At 39.4% G+C, this 24473-nt stretch overlaps 3 protein-coding genes across 4 annotated transcripts in view; 1 reads left to right on the forward strand and 2 right to left on the reverse strand.

Moving 5' to 3' along the window:
* Positions 1-200: 200 nt before the first annotated feature.
* LOC144660445 (arf-GAP with GTPase, ANK repeat and PH domain-containing protein 1-like) overlaps positions 201-24473 on the forward strand; it is a 40606-nt gene continuing 16333 nt past the window's right edge. The window contains exons 1-7 of one of the 2 annotated variants that reach the window (XM_078521066.1): positions 201-270; positions 8740-8804; positions 10634-10804; positions 11782-11926; positions 12805-12942; positions 20649-20866; positions 22214-22285. In XM_078521066.1, coding sequence (XP_078377192.1) covers positions 225-270; positions 8740-8804; positions 10634-10804; positions 11782-11926; positions 12805-12942; positions 20649-20866; positions 22214-22285 — 855 coding nt within the window. In that variant the 5' untranslated portion in view covers positions 201-224. Of the gene's footprint in view, positions 271-5709; positions 6026-8739; positions 8805-10633; positions 10805-11781; positions 11927-12804; positions 12943-20648; positions 20867-22213; positions 22286-24473 lie in introns of those variants that run through there. The other variant, XM_078521065.1, reaches the window with a different exon arrangement.
* LOC144660530 (uncharacterized) lies at positions 521-1489 on the reverse strand. The gene has a single exon (XM_078521192.1). It carries the CDS (start codon positions 1445-1447, stop codon positions 911-913), a length of 537 nt encoding a protein of 178 aa, XP_078377318.1. The 5' UTR covers positions 1448-1489; the 3' UTR covers positions 521-910.
* LOC144660789 (uncharacterized) lies at positions 2337-3582 on the reverse strand. Its single transcript, XM_078521514.1, has one exon. The coding sequence runs from the start codon at positions 3280-3282 to the stop codon at positions 2758-2760; it is 525 nt and encodes a 174-aa protein (XP_078377640.1). The 5' UTR covers positions 3283-3582; the 3' UTR covers positions 2337-2757.

Genomic DNA, 24473 nt, shown 5'->3' on the forward strand with positions numbered 1-24473 from the left:
TGCACTAATATCACCGCGATAGCAACCGAGGGCCTATATTGCTCATGAAAATATAAAATCTCCTTACTTATGTCCGTACTTTCCTTTGAAGGATAATTTTGAGAATTGCGCGCTACATCAAATTGAAGACTTTTTATATCCTCGTCACCAGTCTTCCGTTAAAATGTATCGATATTGTTAGGAGAATTTCATATTGATCACTGTTGTGACTGAAGCGTTTCACGATGGCTTGTTTACTCGCAAGCTGCACTGGAAGGCGTTTTTTCCCAGGTAAATTCGATCTTTATTTAGTTTATGCCTGTTCCTTAATTCATACGAGTATAATGTTGTTTGGGATCACGTTAGTTTATGTAAGAGTCAAGCTCCCGTCGAGAGTGTGTCCCTAGATTGTAAATGAAACTGTTCTCTACTATTCGCTCCCTACTTGCCCACTATTGCCCTCGGGCGGTGCATGTTTTGAACGATATTTTGCTTTGTTTTACGCTGTTTGCGTCGATCGCATACCGTGCTGGAAAAATTTAAGTACAATCAACGGATCTGAAGGTTCTATTTCGCACATGTAGAAACTGAAATCTGTCTACATTGCGTTGGGTAAAGTTATTTAACACGGTTCAAGCTTTTTACCTCGCTTAATCGTAAATGCGTAAAAACCATATTTCTAGTTGTTTATTATGATGAATACAAATGATGTATATTTATTTATCACTAAGCTGACAATTGATTGTATAACTAATGTGACTGTCTAATCAAGAACAAAAGATATTACCACACAAAAATATTTGAAAATGAAAAAGTCGATATGATATGTGCGGCCTGTTGTATATCATATGTTCGGTTTCGATCGACCGAATACTTGAAACAAGGAGATATATATGCGTCCAGACAAGTTTGCACCTTAATTGCATGTTTATTAATGAGCATCTCGAATGTCTGCAAAAACCAAAAAAATTGGCCACATTTCACCGCCATCATCGGGTGTATGCCCAGAGTAGAATTGAGCCGTGGCATAAGGCTGGGCCACCAAACGCCGTGTTCCACCTGTAGACAAGCAAAACGTACCTCGAGTATCACTCCGCGCGAATGGTTTGATGACTCGGTCGCCTTGGTGGGGTGATTCATTCAAGAGAACTGGAAAAACAGGTCTTCCTCCTCCGCCAGTTTGAGGTGATGCAAATCCTTGTTGGGGACCATCTGCAGCCCAGGCTCCTTCTGCGCTGCGAAACATGTCGGCTATTTGGGCCTGCTGCGCCGGTGGCAGTTGATTATAGACATTTTGTTGAATTCCAAGGGTGCAGGAACACAGAGAACCTACTGTTCCGCCTTGCTCAACCCTTTGTAAGTAGACCAAATAGCGATGTTTAAACCAGGGCTCCATCAGTGCGTTGTTATCCGCAGGTGGGGGATTTCGCCTTGGAAAAAGCTTGCCTCGAGAGCCTCGATCTGCCATAGTTTAGTTTGCTAAACACAACTGAAACTGCTTTTTGTTAGTTTCGTTTCACTGAGCCAATATATCAAAGGAATTTTTTCCGCAATCATGAAAGAAGGAGAAGGGCCCCCCTGCAAAGCCTCTTTGTTTTGTTATTCGCCCAAGAATCAAGTGTTGCTTTGTTTTATCCGCGACAGTATGTGTTACCGCACGTGTTGTTGCTGTGAATTTTGGGATCGGCAATAGACCGCATTTATGCGACTTACGCCAGTCACCTACTAACATTGTTTCCATTGTGGATAGAAAAATTGATCGGATATACTGTTAGTGAGAAGGAACAAAACTCAGTTTTTTCTCCGAGCTTTTTTCCCTTGTCCCTTTATGGAAGAAGGTGTGGGAGACTGGACTGAGAAAGGAGCTGAGAAGGTCAATGAATGCCAGCCAGGTTACTTAGTCGATCTCATTCCCAGGCAACATTAACGTAGATTCTATTTTCTCGAGAAGAACATGAAACAGTTTTTAAATATCCTGCTAAATCTCGATTAGGCTATTAATATATTCTTATTCCAAGGGAATTCCGTAAAATGCATATTAGTTTATATTGAAAGTCCCACTTCTCTATGAGGTTTTCTGTTGAAGAGTCCGTTTATTCTGTTTTTATGTGCCCGAAAATTGACTTTGTCGCAAGGTTGCAGTTCGCCTCTTTTCTCCAAATTGACTCCTTAGGAACGTTTACAGACCTGATCCTGCAAAAAAGGCGGAAACAGAGGACACGCAAATATCGATGGGAAGGGTCTCTTTCCGTCGTTCACATCGTGATTTCTTTCTCTCTCCTCAGTCTTCTCACGTTCTATCAAGGAGGAGAGAGAGATGGAACGAACTATTGATGACATACTGAAATGGTCTTGAATACGGTTTTACCAGAATTTATTTGGAATACATAGTCTTTTAATGCATTTGGTCTGAAATATAGGCTCATAAAATTCAGTTAAAACACACTTAAACTGAAATATGTTGAGATTGCATTACATGTACTTAACTTGATTCGCTTCGCCGGTCATGACCTATTGACTATACATGCATTATTTCGATATGTTTATGGTGCTAAATTTTAATTATAATTATCCACGTTTATCTGACTAAACTCACAATAGACTACATAACGCATCCAAAAGGATATTACAACATTAAAAAAAATAGAAGAAAATGAAAACGTTGAGACGATATGTGCGGCCTGGGGCCTGTTGTCATATGTGCGGTTTCGATATACCGAATACTACTTCAACACTGGATTAATATGCGTCCAGACAAGTTCGCACCTTGAATGTTAGTTAATGAGCTTTTTTAATTTTGTCAAAAACCAAAAGACTTGGCCACATTTCTTTGTCGTCCGCTGTATGGTTAGGGTAGAATTGAGCTGATTCATTAGGCACAGCCACCAAACGCTGCGTTCCGTCTGTAGACAGGCAAAACGTACCTCGAGTATCACCCCTCGCGAATGGCTTGATGAGTCGATCGCCTGAGTGCGGTGTTTCTTTCAGGAGAATTGGAAAAACAGGTCTTCCTCCCCCGCCAGTTTGAGGTGCGTCAAATCCTTGTTGGGGACCATCTTCAGCCCATTCTCCTTCTGCACTTCGAAACATGTCGGCTATTTGGGCCTTCTGTCCCGGTTCTAGTTGTGTAAAGGCATCCTCGTCAATTCCAAGGGTGCAGGCACAAAGAGGACCTACTGTTCCGCCTTGCCCCATCCTTCGTAAGTAGACCAAGTAGAGACGCTCGAACCACGGCGCCATCACTTCAAATTTATCCGTAGGTGGGGGACTGCGCCTGGTAAAATGGTCGCCTTGAGCTGCCATCGTTCAGTTTGTTCAGCGCAACTGAAAACTGCCATAGTTCTCTTTATCAAAGGAATTATTTCCGCAATCATGAGAGAAGGAGAAGGACCCCCTGGAAAGCCTTTTCGTTTTGTTAATCACGTGCACCCGAGAATCTAGTGGCTTTTTTATCCGTCGACAGGGGGTGTTACAATGGATTTTTGAAGTGGTAAATGACCGCAATCATACAAGTTACGCTAGTCATTTTTCCGGGTCAGCTATACGCTAGAAATTAATTGATTGAATGCATTGTTAGTGAGAAGGGAACTAAATCCAGCCCCTCGAATACCTCTTTGTGTTTTTTCAGCCAAAAGTCTGTGCGAGAGACTGGACTGAGAGGTCAATGAAAACCAGGACACTAAAAGGGGAACTTCCTTTTTAGCGCCCTGATGAAAACTTTTAAATCAGCTTAGAAAGGGCCAACGGACAATACAAAGGAACCGGATCTTGGTGGATCTGATCGGAAAAATGAAGAGAAACGACAAACGTACGGTCAGCCTTTCTGTCTTTTATTAGTTGTTTGTAGGTGAACGAACGCAAGCCAGGTCTTTGTAAGGCAACGAACCTTTTATTTTCCCGAGCAAAAAGTCAAAAAAATGAAACTGTTTTGGAATATGCTGCTATAAAATATTAGGCCATTTTACACTGTAATATATTAAAATATATTCTTACTCCAAGGCAATTGTTATTCCGTGAATTATCAATTGCATATTGAAAGCCCCGCTTTCCTAAGAAGATTTCTGTTGAAGAGTCCATTTTGTCTGCCATGATTTTTTGTGAAAAGAGACGAAAAGAGACGAACGCGAAAATTGGCTTGGTCGCATGGTTACAGTTTACCTCTCCTCCAAATTGACTCCTTAGGAAAGTTTACAAAAGGGACGTAATCTGTCTGATCTAGCTTATTTTCTCTTGATGGAAAGGGTCTCTTTCCGTCGTCCACTGCGTGATTTCTTTCTCTGTACTCAGTCTCCTCACGCTTTATCAAGGAGGAGGGAGAAATGGAACGAACAATTGATGGCTTACTAAAATGGTCTTGAAAAATGTTTCACCAGGATTTAATTTGGAATACATTATCTTTTACTGCATTTGGTCTGAAATAAATGCTCATAAAATAACAGTTTAAAAGGCCTCCCGTATTGCTCTGGCGTCTAGCTCTCTCGCGATTCTTTCAAATTCGTTCAAAGGTCGAAGAAAAATACGAAAAAAGTAGAGGGCTGTGAACAGGGGATGAGGTGCTCCATGCATGCTTTCAGTACCTTACGGGTTCACGCGTGAGACGGGGAAAACAGCTATCCTACACCGGCCTTTCAAAAAGAGATGTTGTGATTTCGAAAGAAAAGAGTCGGGGAGTGGACTTCAGGCGGAGAATGCGTAATCAGAAGCTGTCAAAGGGCCTGAATTGCGAGTTTGAAAGTCCTCTTTGTACGGTCCATTAACATTTGTATCTTCTTGACCTGTCATATGGGATCTGTAGCCACGCCCGAAGGAGATTTTAATCCCTTTGCACCCTTATCCCCCCCCCCCCCCAAAAAAAGAAGTACATGCCAGCATCTTACCCCTCAGTAACAGGTATCTACTCTTTCTCCTTCTCCGGTCTCTTTCTCTCCCCAGTCTTTCTCTCGTTCTCCAGTCTCCTCCACATCGCTCACGTCTCGTGCCCCCTGCAGCTTGCCGCTCGCTCTGCCCTTTGCAGCAGTAAACAATTTGTTTTTTGGGCTATGTCATCACTGAAAGTGTTTTCAATTGGTCCCATCACAGGTCCTTATTAGGGTTTATTTCTTCTAATTATCGGTGGCCTGCGCAGCAGGCGTCTGAGTAGATTTTGTAGCGCGCGTTTGGGAGAAACGCGAAAGGCGCGAGAGGGCCACGCGAGGAAAAAATCAAAAAATCCTCGCGCGGCCTTTTCGCGATCGCGCACTCTTTTAAACGCACTGAAAACTACACAGACGCCTGCTACGCAGGCTAAATTATCGGCGGAGGTCTACGTTTAGAGGGGTTTAGAGGAGGTCTAGAAGACTACGTTTTAAAAATGCAGAACTGGCGAAAATGGTTTTACACTTGATCAGTTCAAGAAAGTAACAAGGCCTATGATCAGTCTAGCAGGATGCCTGTTTAACATAAGTATCCGAAACATCTGGGCGGATGTGCGCTTGGATTTTTTAAACCTAACGAAAACAATTTGTCATTCATGGAATGCGTTCACGCACACCGCATTCCCCGGCGTTACTCGACCTCACTAAGAAAATTGTACATAAAGCACGATGAGTTATAAACAAACGAAATTTGCATAACACGACTCTAGTTACCACGGCAGGGCTAAATCTTCTCAGAAATTTAAATATTCCAACTAATGTACAAAATAATTGAATAAACAACATACTTGCAAGGTAAAGTTCATTCGTGTTTTTACACCTCGTGGAATAGGTTCACCGTTTAGCCTCGTTCGCAAGTGTGCGTGACACTGGTGACTATTAATAACAAAACAGCTGAGTTCTGAGCGATCACCTTGATTGAAGAAATGGTCGTTTTTTCTCGCTCGCTAATTTACTTAAGCTTGTGACAAAAATGCCGGTTTCCGATTCTCTAGAGGCCATTGCTATGAAGCAAGAGGCCGAGAGATTCGAATCGGTTTCCCCGAATATTCAGTCGCTCTATGATCTTCTGGAAGGAATCGACAACGTGCCTTTGAAACGAAAGATACGAGAACTTGTGAATCGAATCGAGGGTAGGTGAATATAAATCGGTAGTAGTTTTATGGTGTCAATAGAAGTATAACTTTAATAGAGTCGGGGGGTTGAATCAGGAAGTCGAACGTAAGGATGTGGTTTTCTCTACAGAAGCGAGTGCTGTAGATTTTTTACTGTTGAGTGCTTAAAGAATGGTAAAGCGCGTACGTCGGTTTACCGAGCTGCGTTCGCGAAGATAAACACGAACCAACGTACTTGACTTCACCATTCTTTTGCAAGATAGCAGTTTGTAAACAAAAGATTCCCACAAAATTCTCAGGAATTCTCCTTATGCATTGAATCGACGTTCAAACGATTTCGTTTCTAACCGCTGTTGCTGTAATTGTTGTCGAGTCGCTCATTGCTTAGAAGCTTTTATCATAAATTCGGTTACGGGTGTATTGTTGGAGAAATTTGAAAAAAACTTAATTCCCGCTGTTCAAAATCATAAGCTACCTCGTGTAGTCAAGCTGCAAGTTTTCGACATACAGTTTATGTTTACTTGCTCCGAGAATGATGGAAAGTTGAAATAGATTTTTAAAAAAATATCTCAAGCCGCTAGAGATTTCAATGATGTATTTGATTTTGTACACGTTGTGACAGACATCGTTTTGTTCGCGTCCTGGGCATGTCGCGCAAAGATCTTTTCTTATCTTCTCATGTAAAACATTGCAAGGTGTATTTATCTGAGGTCTGGATCAATCATGATTTTATACTGGCTTGAATCAAAGACGTTTGAATCAAAGAAAATCTATTCTGTCAAGGTTTGTACAAGCCGGAGAACTGCGAACAGTGTATAAATCTAGTGTTGACTTTTGCAGCTGAACGCATTTAAAAATGTAGTCTATAGAATATTTTCGAATGATTGTTTATGGATATATTTATTTATTCGATCGAAGACGATGTTGCGAGAAGTCAAAAGCGTTTTAATATCCAACACATTTGTTTTATATTGATTGGTTGTTCGTTGCAAGTTCTTTGATGTCAATTTCACGGTTTCGAGAACCCATGCAAATTCGAGATGCAGTGAATTTTGTTGATCTAAATTCGTCACTTATTTGCATGTTCTTGTGCATGCGGTGATAATCAAAATTAAATAGACTTCCTGCGCTTGGAAAAAAATTAAATGGATATAAATAGTGAACGTTTTTTAAAGAGGAGTGCTTGTAGTGCTTTGTTGTGGAGTATTTGCAAAAATAAGAGTACAAAATATATCCTGAAACTATTTTTTTTGTCTATTTATGCAGAATTCTTGAAAAATACGGTTGTGGTTTAGGGTATTTAAATTTAATTTAAGATGCTTTTCCTCGGATTTAAGAGATTTTGTTATATGCTTGATAATTTATGCTTCCATACTCAATTCAATCAATGTGCACAAATATTAAATTATATTTTGAAGGTATTGCTTTTTTGGCTCAAGCTTTTATTCAAGTGCCTTTGGTTGAGTATTTTAAGAAGCTATCAAAATTCATCTGTAATCAATACCTTTCTTATTTACACCTCTCCTTTGAATCAATATTGCTGTCACTGAAAAGTCACCAAAGGCAAAAATATTCATGATTGTTTCTAAATAAATATAGCTACATAGATCTGTACTTCTGTTACAAAGGGCACAAATTTTGAAACAAAAGAATTCCAAAGATTCAAATTATGGTAGACTGTTTCGTGGCTGTTAATGTATGTGAGGAATTTTGAATATCTGAAGAACTTGAACTAATCCTTTGCAAGCTGTCTTGAATCTTTATCTTTATCTTGAAATTATTCATTAATTATAAACTCCATCCCAACCCTCCAAGTTTACTATATTTTTTCCTTGGTGGCCACCGACTGCTCAAGTTTGGTTGCGAGTGAAAAATTTTTGTCGCTAAATTAAGCTCACGCATTCAATCCTTCTTCAGGCTGGGGACTTCGGCTCCAATTTAGTCGCCAGCCCCAAAATTAAGTTTCCATGGTGACTGAAATGGTCTTAACTTACAGGGTTGCATCCCCTCTCAGGTCTCTCCAAAAGACTCTTAAGATAATGACACATTACCGGTATTATTTAAGCATCTTGAAGGCAATTCAATAATAAATAGACTTGAAATGTCATGTGTTTGGCATATTTCTGAAGTTGAATGATTGCTACTGCTGTACCTGGTCCCTTTGCTTGGCTGGATGGGGTGCTTCTAATCCATTGCAGATCCTCTCTCTTGAAAATCGCCAAAATCGCAAAATTAAGTCCCACGAAAATAAGTAACAATAAGGTAGATTGGGATTACCATGAACCAATCCAATTTGTCAGATGATATTTAACCCAAGGTGAGAGGGGCAGGGGGGGGGGGGGGTTGGGAGAGATCGATAGAGGGGAACTACTTATAATATATGTTGTGGTTTAAATTAATATTTTGGTTTTAATTTTTTTTAAACCTGTTTGATTTTTATTTCTCTTTATAACAGATTGTGATAATGAATACCTGAGATGAGGAAAGAAAAATTAATAAACTTGGTTAATTAATTTTTAAACCAAAGATAAATTTAAACCCACAAATGCTGGGACGGTACTTTGAAGGGGTGAAAATGTATTAAATTCATGCATGCCCACAAAGAAAGATCTTTTTAATGGGAGCCCAGCATTCTTCCTACTACCACAATATATCTCCTGTCTGTGTATCAGACGTGAACGTTACCAAGGTATCGCTGTAATGTTTCATCGATTATTTCTTTTTTCTTATAGAATCCTTCCTGAACAGCCCAGAATTCACTACACTGAAAGTAGATAGCAGTAGCGAACTAAGACTGGTGAGTCCATTAGTTATTAATAACTATCAGTGGCATAATGTTTTCAATTTTTAAAGATGCTATCCAGTCATGTCTTTTCTTTGGCTAAATTATCCCTTACCTAGAGGCTGTATATTTAACAATAATAATTATTATAAACTGGAGGTTTTCTATCACCGGATCAGATAGTCAGGCCAACTATCAAAGGCGATACAAACTGAAACAGAGAGCGAGCAGTCTAAGAAATGTTTTAGCATTGCCTAGTGGGTGTACTGTTCTATTAAACATGCATGAAGAATATTGATAATTTTTGTGTTTAAGACTTCTCGCCATTGATGCTGGCCGCAATGCCGTGCATGCTCCAAGGGCCTATAGTACTATCAATCAACAGTAGGTTCCTGTGTAGCCAATCAGATTGTGAGCTTTCCAACAGTCAGTCACTGGGTTATGTTAATAAGTGATATACTTTGTTGCATGGGTTAAGTGAAAAATGACTTGTCTGCAAGCTATGGCTAAGCGTAATCCTTTGCTGTATTTTCTAGAATCTGTTAATACATGTAGCTGCACTGAAAGGGTTTTTGGTTTTTCAACTCAACTGGACTTACATCACCACCTGACTGGTGTTACTGATGTGCATCAGTTAAAGTAACCCTGACCCCCCCCCCCTCCCCCTCCCCACCTCCAACCACATAAAAGGTAACTGAAGTCTGTGTTAAAGGCTATAAGCCCATCAGGCTGGAGGTTATCTTGGTTTATAATATAAACATCAGTGAAATACCAGGAAATCTTTCGCACGAAAAAATCATATCTTCACACGTGAAAATAACATGTTATTTTCACATGTGAAGATATCGATTTCGAAACATTTTCTGACAAGTTTGCCCTGTTTCAATGCTGAATGAGCCGAAGTAAATCGATATTAAGTCGAAACATCTTCGGATCTTCCTCGGCAATCCGTTCGGATATCTTCGGAAATTTTCGGAAAAGTTCGGAAAATGTTCGGAAACATTCGTACGACCTTCGGACAACATATTTCAAATCTTCGGAAATCTTCGGAAAACGGTTGGAAATCTTTGGAAAATCGTCAAAAACATCGTAATTAGTAGGTTTATATAATAAACAGAATATGCGCTCACTCTGAGATATCGATTTGAACACTCGAAGATAAATTTCATATCTCCGCGCAACCATGTAATATCCTCTATTTCCATAGCATTAAGTGACAAGAAGTATTTCTACTCCCCCCTGATGGAAATCCTAGTCCACCGCAGGGTTACACCCAGCCTTAAATTTGCCAGCACCTATTTATACACCTGATCATGACTATAGTTAGTTGAAATAATTTACAATCTAGAATTTTAAAATCTAAAATAAATAAAATTTTAAAATCTAAAATATCTATTACAAACAACAACATTGAACCTTCACAGCCTCACCCTTATTTAAGGCACTTTATGAGAGTAAAGTGTCTTGCCCAAGAATGAACCCAGCCAGGGCTCGAACCCAGACCGCTGTATCCAGAGTCTAGTTCTCAAGTCATTAGGCCAAAAGCCGCACCTCCCATAGCCCACGTCACTGTTTCTGTAAAAAAGTCACCAGAAGTATATTGCTCCCCCCCCCCCCCCGCTGGCAGTTTCGGTCTTTAGGAGAAGCAAAGCAATTTGCGGTCTAGGAAGAACAATATGTGGTGGTCTGCAGACTGTACGACCCCCTATAATAGACCCTTAGTAAGTATCTTGACCAAGTGCTCAAACCACACGCTAGGACATTTTGGTACTTAACCTCAAGTTCCAGTTTGTTAACCTGTTTATCAAAGATGTTTACATGTAATATATATCCTCTTTATGTAGGGCATTGTTGGCAGTTCAGTTTCTGGCAAGTCTGACTTATTGCACAGATATCTGACTGGTGAGTATGCCAAGGTTGATTCTTTTACGGGACGTCACAAGAAGGAGGTGTGTCTTGATGGACAGAGCCGCCTGTTACTGATCAGGAATGAGACTGGACCCCCTGATGTGCAGGTACTGTGTCACAGCATACTTACAATACATACAGAAAAAGCAAAAACCATAAATGATGCGACCCAATGTTTACTGGGAAATCGGAAAAAAGGAATCGTCGTCTGTGGCAGATTAACATTATTATGAGATAGGTTGCATAAACCATTCTCTTAAATTAACTCTCAAAGAAAGAAAAATAATATCTTGATTATAAATAAATGAAATAATACTAAGCTTACTGTCTATCCACAATCCCATTTGGTCTTATCGTTCATGGTTTATGCTTTTCACAGGGTCAACGTTTCTTTAATTTGGTGTAATGTATACAGTACTTTTTCTTTTTTACGTATTAAGAACCTTTATAGGCGGATGACGTCATCGTCATTGCCTTATGCTCTCAGGCGAAATTCCTTTGGAGGGAAGATGTTGCGCGCGCGATTTATCCCTTGAAATGAACCGAAGAGCACTGGAAACTAGGCACTGATTTGGGATCCCCCATCTTAATCGTGGCGAGAGAGAATCGTTTTTGCAGCTTGTAACATAGGCAAAATGCGTTTGATTTTGGAGGTTTCGGGTCTAGAGTAAGGGCTTTACTTAATCAGCGATCAGATAAAATTTAGACACACCAAAGCATAACTTCATCAGGACTCAAAATCAAAATACATGTATGTACGCGATTGTTTACTCGAGCTTGAAGTTGAGAAATACAATGTAAAGCCAGAAGACAACCAATAAGTTATCATCGTTTAATAAACGCCATCGCCTCTGTATGCATTGCGTGCCGCTTATTTTACACAAGAACAAACGATAACATTGTTTCCCTTGAAGGGAAATAAGCACAACTTTCAACCCTTGTAAAATCGACTATTGTTATCGTAGAATTCTCAATCTTTGGAATCGTGTATTTGAAATCGTATTTTTTTCAATTATACAGAGAAATTTTTTTTGCTTCATAGGCACTTTAATAGAACCAAGTCTATTTTCTTTCTCCTTAACAGTTCACTCAGTGGGTGGAAGCAGTGATATTTGTTTTCAGTTTGGATGACGAGCTCAGCTTCAGTGTTTTATCAGGATATTACGCTAAAATGGCTCAGTACAGAAAATACATCTCCGACATTCCAGTAGTCTTGGTGGCAATAACTGGTAAGGAAAGTAATTAGATTATGAAGCATACTTCACTTTCTTTTATTCCAGTGTGAGCAAGTCCCGCTTTCGGCAAATCTTCGTTTAAGCGTTCGGAAAGTTTCCGAGTTGTGTTATCCAATCGAGAACTAGCGCGAGCCCTCGCGAGGATTTCCTCCGAAATTTTTCACGCAAGCGTGACGCAGTGAGGATACGCCATGTTGCATAGTTGCTAAGGAACGTCGCTGAGAAAACCGAGGGCTCGGGCAAGTTTTGGAGATACTTGAACTTGATCATGTGCAATGCGAAGAACTTCTCTAATAAGAACACCGAAAAATTAAACCAAGTCTCTGTATTGAATTGGTGTTGCCATTATAGAGGAATCAGGTGCTAACAAAAAACAAATTATGTGGCTGGTTAAGTAATTTTCCCTTAGCTGTTTGGTTGTTTAACATTGGACTCAGAGGATCCCCGTTTTCTTGCCTTTTTGTGGTCGCGCGAAATTTGGGAAATACGTCTTACTCAAAAAACACATGATTAACTTATTTGAAGGCGAAACTGTACGATCAATCCTTCACGGAAGACTGATTTTAATTTTTAACTCATTTTTTGTGGTCGCGCGAACTTTGGGAAATAAAGTCCTTTGCGACAAACACACAATTCACTGATTTGGAGTTGAAACTGTACGAGCTATCCTAAATTGATACAGTCGAATCCCGGTAACTCGAACCTTCAAGGGAAATCGAAAAAGGTTAGAGATATCGCGAGTTCGAGGTATCGAGGGTAAAATTAGTAAGAAAATGACCTGAAGGGGAATTGAAAAAGGTTCGAGTTATCGGGATGCCACTGTAACTGATTACATTTCTACCAATTAAATTTGAAACTTTTTTTTTCAACAGATGGTGTTAGTGGCGTTGATCAGACAGGCCTGGTCGCCACGAATCGAATAAAAAAGCTGATCACTGACCTTAAGCAGTGTGTTTATATGGAGGCTTCAGCCATGACGGGAGAAAATGTTGATCGTGTTTTTAATACAGGTAAGTACAGGTGTAAAACAGGGTCATTCAGTCACCAGGGGCTTCCAATAACTTTTCAAAGGGATCAATAGCCCTTATGCATGTTTACGTCAACCTGGCTAGTTTCACCACCAAGCCTCGCTTTCAAAATGCAAACTTGTAAATATTATCGTGAACGAATTCCCAAAACAGCGAAGATGAAAAGAATGCCCACGTGAAAACTGCATGAAGGTGGCGAAAGGTTGCGAATAATTTGCGTAAACGAGGCTTGGTGGTGAATTTTAAGCTTATGACCTTATCATGCATAAGGCTTATTTGTTTTGTGCTTGCTCCCTCTTACCCCCTCCCCCCGCCCCCCACTCCCTATCCCCCTAAAAGATGAGTTTCTTTAATAATAATCAAGCCGGTGTTTATCTCCGGTTTCTGTAGCCTAAGGCGACTAAGACGATTTCTACTCCTCTCCCCGGGATGAAATGCTACTCCATCGCTGGGTTTACCCCCTTCTTAGTTCCCGGTTATAGTTAGCGCCATTTGTAAAGTGTTCCCCAGTTCCAGCATTGCCCTCATAATACCCGGCCGGGCGATCTCTGGTCGTAATAACGAGTTAAGTTCAATTTTTGAGTGAGAGCAATTTGTTTTCACGAAAAAATTTTGACCCGTTTAAGAAGAGAAAACAAATTCTAATTCTTCAACTATTGGCGTTTCTCGCAGTTCTCGATCGGCTTGGGCGTGGTCGGTAGTTCATTCGATTCATGCTGCAAATAACTATTTTATTTTTTGGTCCTTACTGACCAATTACGCGCATCTTCTTGATGTTGACTAATGCTTGCCTAGAGAGTTTAGCAAATGTAACTTAAAGTAGAAGCATTAAATGCAACGAACCACACCGGTGACGATCGAAAATCGAAAACACTGCCTTGGACGTCTCCTAGAGAAGATGCACGTATTGATAGACGGCCGGCTCGTTTGTGAATTTAAACAATTAGAAATGCAGGGATAGTACTCCGGAAATAAAAAAAAGCAGATTCAATGGCCGATATTTTTCGACACTGTCAGGTAGTTTTCTACTTTTTTTAACGACCAGGGCTAAGTTATATTTATCTTGTTCTTTTAACGTGTAGTGTACTTTCTTCATTTCAAATACGCCATTTCCGAGTTAACCTTTGACTCTGTTTCAAAACGAGTCTACGTGCGAAACCCTTCAATTGAAAATGAGTTCGATTTGCATGAAAATGGATCTGTAGCTGAAACTCATTTTCATATGAATGGTTTCGCACGTAGGCTCGCTTTGAAACGGAGGCAAAGGGTAACTCGGAAATGGCCTATTGTTTCACTTTCCAGTGTCAGGCTTGTTATTAAACAACACTGGCACAATTTGGCAGCTCGGGGGATGTACAAATCACGTTTCACGAGAATTATAACGACCGTCTCACGCTTCACTTAATAAAATAACACAATTCATTTGCTAGGGGAGGTGCAGATCACGTTTCACGAGAATTTAAACGACCGTTTCACGCTTCACGTAAAAAACCACAACTCATTTGCTAGGGGAAGGTACAGATCACGCTTCACAAAGATTTTAACGACCGTCTCACGCTTCACGTAAAAAAATCACAATTCATTTGCTAGGGGAGGTGCAGATCACGTTTTACGAAGATTTTAACGACCGTCTCACGCTTCACGTAAAAAAATCACAATTCATTTGCTAGAGGGGAGGTACAAATCACGTTTTACGAAGATTTTAACGACCGTCTCACGCTTCACGTAAAAAAGATCACAATTCATGGGCTGGGGGAGGTACAAATCACGTTTCACGACAATTTAAACGAGAAACTCACGCTTCGCGTAAAATAATTCACAATTCATTTGCTAGGGGAGGTACAGATCACGTTAAACGAAAAATAAAACGACCGTCTCACGCTTCACGTAATAAAATCACAATCCATTTGCAAGGGGAGGTGCATATCACGTTTCACGAAAATTTTAGCGACCATCACGCTCCACGTGCAATAAGAAATCACAGTTCACGGGAATCTTAAAACTCGATTCTCATTTCGCGGATAACTTCATGGCCCGCGACTATTCACCAGATCACGTTCCCAGACAAATCACGCCAAAAAATAATTTCATGCCAGATCACGGCCGACGAAAATACCCATTTCCACACTTCTGTTGGCAGAAACAACAATATTCATCTGAGTTGAGTTGGCTTTTTGTTTTGATGAAACGTTGATCTACCAAACCAAACCAGGAGCTAGTAATGGGCTCCTGACCAAACAATATTCTTTTTTTTTTTCAGTAAAATACGAAACCCCAATTGATTTATGGTCGCATGACTACATAAGTTTATCATAATCAAGAGAGTCAGATTTAATTAAAAAATACATTAACCACATTGCAGGAAAAAAATTTTTTCAAATGACATTTTTTTTTTTCTGTTTCGTCTTGTTGTTACTAACATAAGAGAGTTCAAAACTGACTCTTTAATTGTTTCCAGATATTAGAGAACTGCGATTTTCGATAAATTAATAAAAAAAGAACTCTAAAATACACATTGAGGTTTAATGCAAAAACTTTTTCCCACAGACGGGGTTTATCCCCAGTGAGACAATGAAAAATTTATAACTTAATTATTTAAAGTTAATTTTTCACATGGGAAATTTTTTGAACAACCCTTTTTTTCGGAAAAATTGTCCACTTCAAAAAATACAATGTAACCATAAAAAATTGTCAATGACGACATCGCGAACAGTCCTGTTTTTATTCCTGTTTAATGGGAAGTCATAAAATCTGTGGAATCTGTTGGAAATAAAGGCTTTTGTGGACAAGTAAAAATTAGCCGGAAGTGTTCTACGTTTGCTTGAACGTGACCGGAAATGAGAGAACCACTATGCTGTTAGTTGAAACGACAATTCACTTAGCCAAAGAGTTTTGTTTTGTTTATCATGTTTCAGTGCACGGGTATAAGTGAGACTTCAAGTGTCAAAACATTTGCAAGTGTCAGTAAATAAGTCTAAATTTCCTCTTTTATTGAAATACCGGAGTTTTGTTTTTGTTGTAAGGGCGACCAGCCGCCGGAACAAATATTTAGGAAATCCGAAACGCGAAAATTATTGTTGTCGTTCAACAGCCGACCGCTGACCGAAATCGTGCTAAAGAGCGATAGCTGGAAATTGTCACATCTTGAAAAGGAAAAATCCGTGTCTAATTTTACAGGGTTAAATCAGGAAATTGCGACTTTAAAAGAGAGTTTTAACAAAATTTTGCCGAGACGAAGAGGACTGAAGCAAAGGCGAAGTTGCCCGCGTCCATATAAAAGAAGGCGGGTATTGAAGGATATGCAACGACTCGGCAGTCACTCGGCCGGAGATCGAATACAATACCCAAGCTATTCTTTTGTGACGGTTCGGTGTTGAAGGAGGAGAGTTTTGACAAACTTCACAGGATTCAGACGTCTGTGAACAGAAGACATAATTTCTTCAAAGTTTTGATTCTTCGATGGTAACACTTGTGAAAGGTTTACCGTTGGCGACTCTGCTCTTTGTAGCGACTATCATTTACGCTTGGGCGAAATTGTATTGATTTACATGTATAAACTTCGCTTGAAACTTGAAGATGATGCGAAGAAGCTTTCAGCTATCTGGATCATACGATGTCATCAGGGATGTAACAGATTTAGAAAGTAAGTCTTCTTTTTTTCGTCATAGAATTTATATTCGATTTTAAGGGTAGTGTTTGATTTTTACGATTGAAAATTATACCGAATCGCTTTCATTTCCAAATCTTGTGATGGCTTAAGCAATGTGATCTGAGAAAGTCTTTCAGTCTTGTTCTTTATCTTGTTACGTGAGCAAGAAAACTGATAGGCATCGTTTTAACCGTAAACTTAATTTGAAGTACAATAGTGGTGAATTTACGGCGATATTTGTCTCGAGAAATTTGTTGTTTACTTTCGTTTGCGAATGAGAACCGAGCCGAATATTAAAATTTTGAATGCCTTAGTTTAAAGCTTTGATTGTACTGATTCTGTTTTTGTCTCTTTTTCTTGGTAATTTCAATTTATAATAATTTACTTTATGTATTCCTTCTGTTTAATTTTCCAAAATGTGTCATTTATAGACTGTACAATTCACGATATTGCATACATCAGTCGATTTCGATATTGAAGTCCCGCGCCGAGCGCCCGGCTTCTGTCGATCGAATTTGGCCTGACAAGTAAACAGTTCTTGTGTGGAGAATGTGACATGTTTTTAATACACTTAAAAGATAGCCAAAGCCTCTTAACTCAATCTTCAAACGCGATGTTACGATTTTTGATCAATATTTCTTTATTTTTAGAAGCACACGAGTGAATATTTTTTGTTCGCGCGACTCTAGTAAACACTGTTTGTTATGGAGTGTGGTCGATGTTGCGGGACTTATAAATTATGACACAAACAAATCATAAGCAAGAATTATTTGTTGACAACGTGTTCAAGTCCTCGAAGCTTTCTCTTCTTTAGAGAGGATATAAAATACGTGTACTAATGCGGATAAATTCGCTGTACAACTTCATTTATCGAGCAGAATGATCAAATTCCATTACATGTTACGTGAGGTCTACGCCGGCCTTCTCGATTTTAATCGATTTCTCTGTCCTCGCCCGGAAATGTTTGATTATATTTTATCAACTGGGCAGTATTTCAGGCAATTGTCTTCGAATTTATTTTGATTTTCCGTTTCTCTTTAGCGGCTTTTCAGTATTGAACAATTTTCCGTTGTAACATTATTAGCATATTTCGAAGTGTCCGTTTTGTTTACACTCCTTCATGCTGTGAAGACGGTCTTGCAATTTTATAGCTCTCTCGTTTATCGTTAGACCACGAGTGTTTGACACGGAATCTCTAAAAAAAGCCAGTTGTCGTAAAGAGTTATTCCTGGTTGCCTGAATCGATATAAATGACGCTTTGGGGGAGAATTCAAGACTTCCTTTTCAGCAGATTCGAAACTGATCTCTAATACTAACAACACCCATGAAACTTGATTAGTGCTTTTAAATTGGATCTCATTGTGAATGTAATTATGTTTTAATTTTGTCTACTTTGTACTATCTTGAAAATATTAGGCCGTTTATAAAGGGATGATGTGAGATTTCTCTGTGATAAAGAAAAATTATTGAATCAGTGATAAACTTGTACATGTACATTGTATTTTTCACATGGAGGATTTCCTTTGAAGGGAGGAACTTCCTTATGCTAAGATTTTTGAGATAGAAAAAAAAAACTAAAATGCTATTTTTTAGGGTATCACACAGTTATAAATTACTCTGTTTTTTACAATTGAAATCTCATTATCAAAGAGCAATATATCTTTAAGGTGTTGTTATTATAGGTTAAAGAAAAAAGCTAATATACAGTGACATGTTAGTTTATTTGATGTTGATTGTCCTGATCACATTGTCAACAGTTAATACAGGATTATGAGATTCTTATCAATACTCTGAATTTAATTTAAAGTTTTTTATATCCTGCCGTGTCACCACAGACACCTGTTGACTCGATATAACTATATAAGAATGCGTGACAGGCCAAGCATTTTTAGTGTTAAATTTTCACTTCTACCCAACACGTCAGTTCAGATACCCTGCAAGGGAGTTTCCCTTGTCTTTCTGCTTGGGGCCAGATGATTCACAATGCTCGGCATTAGCAAACCGAGTATCTTTGGTTCCTTTATAAGGGATATAAGAAATGGTATGAGCAAGCTGACTTAGCTTATTTGTTAGTTATTTTCGGGGCTTTTTTTTAAAATTTCTTTTTTTATACAAAAAAAATATTGACATCAGTATTGTATGATAAATTTACAGATCATCCTAGCTAGCAATAGCAATGGATCTTACGTGACTTAAATATGACTAGTGAAGTCCTAATTGTATATCAAAATTCTTTTTCTGTCTGTTAAAGTAGAAATGCCATACACGTGTAACCCCATTCACATGATTGCAACTTTAAAAACACAATTGAAAGAAGGTTTTTACATAATGTATGTTGCTAAACTAAGTCATAGTGACTTGAACCTACTGAAAATATTATTAAACGGCTGATCAGAGGATATTGTAAGCCTAAAATATATACAATTCAGCTTTGTAGCTTTCTCACTGTTTTCAATTGCTTAATCCTTGGGCGTTCAGTATTTACACATTTGACATCTTTCAGTAAATTACCGGTACATGCTAGCCTGGGTGTGGTATCTATTAAACTGAAAGAGATGTTTTCATTTGTTGTTGGGTGGAAGTCAGTAGTTTGTGAGGTTACTCCATTTTGGAGCATAAAGTAAATCAAAACCTACAGCAAGCCCCCAGTAGGAAATGACATTATTAAGAAAATCTTGAAAGCTCAATCAAAGAATTCGGCCATTTATATAACTCATGTAACTGAGGATTGTACTCAGTGGGCTGTAATTATAATCTTGGAAGGTATAGTGTCCTCATAAATAGTACATACTGTAGCTGGTTCTGTATTAAAAGGTCTGCTGGGGTTTGAGCCCTGGTTGAGGTTATCAGTTGTTCTTCACCCAGGAGTATAAATGGGATAATGGGCAAAGTCTGCATATGAGCTTAATGGCCTATCAGGCCAGAACTTAGCCTAGTTTCAGTAGCATTCAGAAGTATTTCTGCTTCCCGCTGGATGGGATGCTAGTACATGGCAGGGTTACCCCCAGCATTTAGTACCCATTTATACACCTGGGTAGTGGGAGGTGTGGTTGCCTAATGGTTAGCGCGCTCGACTCTGAGTCAAACGGCCGGGTTTGAGCCCTGGCTGGGGTGCTGCATTGTGTTCTTGGGCAAAACACTTTATACTCACAGTGCCTCTCTCTCTCCACCCAGGTGTATAAATGGGTACCAGCGAATTTACTGCTGGGGGGTAACCTTGCGATGGACTAGCATCCCATCCAGGGACCATATTCCTAGTCACTTAATGGTACGGAAACCGGGATAAGCTCCGGCTTTATGGGCCACTTGGCTTGAACACAGACTTTACCTTACCTATACACCTGGGTGGAGAGAGGCACTGTGAGAGTAAAGTGTCTTGTCCAAGAACACAACACAATGACCCTGACCAGGTTTTGAACCCTGACTTCTCAAACTGGAGTCAATGCACTATCCATTACTCCGAGCGCCTCCCACCAGGGTATAAATGAGAACCGGCAAATTGTTAGGGCAACCTGACAGAATGCTGAAGAGTGATTTGTGATGGACTAGCCTTGCATCCAGAGGGGAGTGGCAATACTCCAGGCCACTTCAAGAGTTCAAGGGAGGCGCGGTGGACTAATGGTTAGCGCGCTCGACTCCGAGTCGAACAGCCCGGGTTCGCGGCCTGGCCGGGGTGCTGCGTTGTGTTCTTGGGCAAAACACTTTACTCTCACAGTGCCTCTCTCCACCCAGGTGTATATATAAATGGGTACCAGCGAATTTACTGCTGGGGGGTAACCCTGCGATGGACTAGCATCCCATCTAGGGGGGAGTAGCTATACTCCTAGTCGCTTAATTAATGCTACGGAAACCGGGATAAGCTCCGGCTGTATGAGCCTCATGGCTCGGACACAGACTTTACCTTTTTACTTCAAGAGTTCATGCTTCAGAAACTAGCATCAAGTCCTGGCACTGATGATTGATCTGGATCTCTAGTCTTTAGGACTGAAATAGACTTTATGCCTTCATTGTTTTTAATTTTCAATTTATTTTTTTATAGCAATTGAAAAGCTGATCCAAGCCAGGGGTGAGACAAGTCCTGTTCTGACGTCATTTGATCCAATCCACTCTCCTACTGCTAAGGACCCTCCTGATCAGGTGCTGCCACATGGCCCATCATACAGCCCCATCCTCAGTGGCACCAACAGTGCAACATCAACGCCGTCATCTTCCACAAAACGTTCGTCGAGAAGGAGAACAATGCTGTTCAGCTCATCGGTATGTAATATTTAGGAATCTAATTCTTAGCATACATGTACTTGAAAAACATGTTCCTAACTAGGCTCTGTAGTATAGCCACTCTCATAAGTTTGTAATTCTACTGGTCCTTAAGTGTAGCAGATTCTTATTGTTTTTCAGGCTAGACGCATTGTTCTTGTTGTTTGTTCTGTTGTTCTCTCGAAGGCAGGTTTCGTATGCATCTTGAAAACCCTTGAAAATCCTTGAATTTCAGGAGTTTGATTTCAAGGCCTTGAAAGTACTTGAAATTGGTTTTTGATCTTTGAAAGACAAAGTCCTTGATTTTTTTATTGAATGTCAAAAGGCTTCAAGGCAATGAAAAGACTGCCAAAATAAGCAATTTTTTTAGTTCTTCAGCAAGCACATCAACGGCACAACAGACTGGAAATTGTTGATTTGGGGTAAATTTCATGAAAAAAAGTCCTTGAAATTTCCAAGAAGGGTCCTGGAAAGTACTTGAAAAGTCCTTGAATTTTTGGCCTGAAAAAGTGAACAAACCCTGCCTAGGGTAGTAAGCAGACCTTGCAAGAGCTGCTTCTCTCACCCACTGGTCTCCATACATTTCTTATACATTTAGACTTCTACTAATATCCTGACAACAGACAGTTTTTTTTTTATTTCCCCCCTCCTCCACTTCCATGTGTGCCAATCCATATTAATACAAGTTTTAATCTGACTTATTGAAACCTCTATACAACCTCTATCTCTTGACAACAGCAGTTAATTCTCCCCAGGATTGTTGTTGTAAAGATGTTGAACTGTAATATTAATTGAAAGAATTTCTTTAATGGACATCAGGTATTGTTTCTTAATTCTGTGAGGGTGGATTGAGAACATCTGCAAGTTTAAACCATTTTTTCAGGAGTGTAGCAGCTCTCATATAATAACAGAAATTTTGATCCAGGCTGTAACTGAAACAATTTTTTTTTACTTTTAGTTTCTACCAAAAATTTCTGTTTCAAATCTAAAAATAATTTATTTAGCTCCTCTAAATAAAGGCTGAAGAAAATGGAGACATTTTCATGTTGTTTGGTCAGTTACAGAATAATGCACATTTCAATTTTGCCATGTTGCAGACCTTTCTTTGTTGCAATAATTTGCAGCCATTTTATTGAAACATTGATGCAAACAAATTCTAGTAGATAAATGTTAATCAATTAATGAAATTTTAAAGGAGCAAAGTCCACATTTCATTGTTCAAAGTTGTTTCAGTCCATTGTGCATCACATTGTACATAAACTTGCAGCAAGGGACAGAAAAAATAGTTTTGATTTATAAATCTTGAACAGAAAACATGTTTATTAAACTTACCCATTCTAATTGCAGAAGGAAAAGAAGGAGAAAGATGTAGTGGTGGACACAGATGTTGGAAGTGGAAGATCTATCCCTATAAGACAGGTAAACATACTGTGATATTGGGTTATTCCAGAAAAAATCCACACCCCCCCGACGGATGGCAACATTTTTTGCCCCCCCCCTTCCGCCCAGATTTCCCAGATTGCTAGACCCCCCCTCCCGCCCGGATTTCCAAGCTCAAGAACCCCCCTCCCGCCCGGATTTCCATTTTTTTTAAAGGCCCTAACTGGACACAACAGGCAATACAAACGACGCAACCTTTCTTCCAAAAGATCCCTGTTTATTATAATTTTTAAAACTGGGCTAATGTTGCGAATTTTGCTGGTCAAATTTCAACGATCGCACGTGTGTTTGTGTGACCTCCGGCACACTCTCCTCTAAAATGCCACTTGTTTTTTTCGTCAAACAACAAATGTACAAGATAAGAAATATGTAAGTCTTAAAAATTATGTAAATGTAAGAAAAAACACAGTGAAAAAAGTCCTTAATGCGCTAATAAAGAAAAAGTATAATTTTAGTTGTCGGTGACAAGGCGGCCTAAATTGGCGTGTGTTTACAAGATCGAGTTCGTGTTTACAAGATTGAGTTCTCGCTAGTGTGACACTTCTTAAGCTTAGCAATAGAGCCTTTTGAACTACAATAATTTTAAATTTTGTTACCTATATGGGTGTGTAGGTCAACTGGAGCTCTTGCCTTTCTTTCAAAAATTTAAGTTTTCATGCGTAATGTCCACGGTTCTTGCTTTCATAAACTTGTTAACATATCGATCGTAAGACATGGATTAATTCAACTTCAACTTCAACTTGGAAGTAGCCAAATAATACACAAATTGTGTATACACATGTTAGCTCTAGCCAGCAAAAGGAGTTCTCGGGTTGGCTAAAAAAAAACCAGAAAAGTGCAGCCGGACCGATCGTCTTTTCTTCGCATTTTTGAGGATGTTGCAAAGCACGGGCGCGGGTGGCCTGGGTACCGTAAAAATGTTCCAGGCGTTGCATGCTCGGTCGAAAGTGTTTTTTTCCGATCGTAAAGTTGTTGTTATCCATTTATCGCGCTGGTTCTTAATGAATAAAAGGACCTATGAAGGTAAACTTGAAGCATATGAGGTAAGAACACCATAAAGTGGAAGACTACAAGATTTTTCGATGCAAACTTCTTCTTTTAAGTGGTAAAACATATCGATCGAGTTAAAGTTAAAAGTGACCCCCGAGGAAGAATTTTTAGGTTCAGACCACCCCTCCCGCCCGGATTTCCCGAGCCATTAACCCCCCCTCCCGCGAGAATTTCCAGTTTGCCATCCGTCGGGGAGGTGTGTATTTTTTCTGGAATAACCCATTACAAATAACCAACATGGAGTACTGGTACACGAAAATGGGGTGGGTGACCATATTATAATTAGTGGTTGCCGATTAAAGGAGCCTCGCCATAGATGGCGAAAATTTGCTGAAATTTTCAAGGTCCTATTTTGCAGTCTGTCTCTATTTTCCCCATTTAAAATATCTTTTTTTTCTTTTTTAGTGTTCCAGTTGACAGGGCTCAAAATAATTTTCAGACAGTTACCAGTCATGTTGACCGGTCAAACAGATTTTAGCTTGGTTACGTCTCGTTTCTGACCGGTCAAAATATTCTGCGGTTTGTTAGACCGTCTTTGTTTGTGTGGTATAAAAAGACCGCTATTTCTTCACGGTTTTGGCTGCAATTTCTTGAAAAGATCGCTTCTTAATGCCCTTGTAAGATGTTATAGCGACAAGTCCATCAAAAAGTCATTAGAATTTAAGTTAACGCTTTAATTTTAATTTGTATCAAAAATGTTATTTTAATTATTTTTTCTGGTCATCAGTTGTCATTTTAAAAATGTACATGACCAGTCAAAATGACTGGCAAACCGAAACTTTGTCTAGACAAATTGTCATCTTGACCGGACATTGTCTGTTGACCGGCCATTATTTTGAGCCCTGAGTTCATCACAAAAAGTGACCTACCAGGGGGTAGTTACTGGTAATATGTAAGGCCACAGCCTCTTGAGTTCCAGCTCCCTTTGGACAAGCACCACTCAAATTTTGCTTGCTTGGGGAAGTTGTGTGCTTGTCTTAGGGCCTGTTTACATGATTCCGGAATGACTTTCATTCCGGAACGAGTTCATTCCATCCCCATACATTTCCCTGTATCTGTTTACATGATACCGAGACGAAAGTCAAGTCATTCCGGATCGAGTTCATTCCGGTTTTCA

This window comes from Oculina patagonica, chromosome 7 (genome assembly GCF_052425735.1).
Source record: "Oculina patagonica isolate OP01 chromosome 7, crgOcupat, whole genome shotgun sequence".
NCBI lineage: Eukaryota > Metazoa > Cnidaria > Anthozoa > Scleractinia > Oculinidae > Oculina > Oculina patagonica.

Bases quoted from the DNA above. Each gene is read 5' to 3' on its own strand.
- LOC144660530 (XM_078521192.1), bottom strand. From the start codon at position 1,447: ATGGCAGATCGAGGCTCTCGAGGCAAGCTTTTTCCAAGGCGAAATCCC.
- LOC144660789 (XM_078521514.1), bottom strand. From the start codon at position 3,282: ATGGCAGCTCAAGGCGACCATTTTACCAGGCGCAGTCCCCCACCTACG.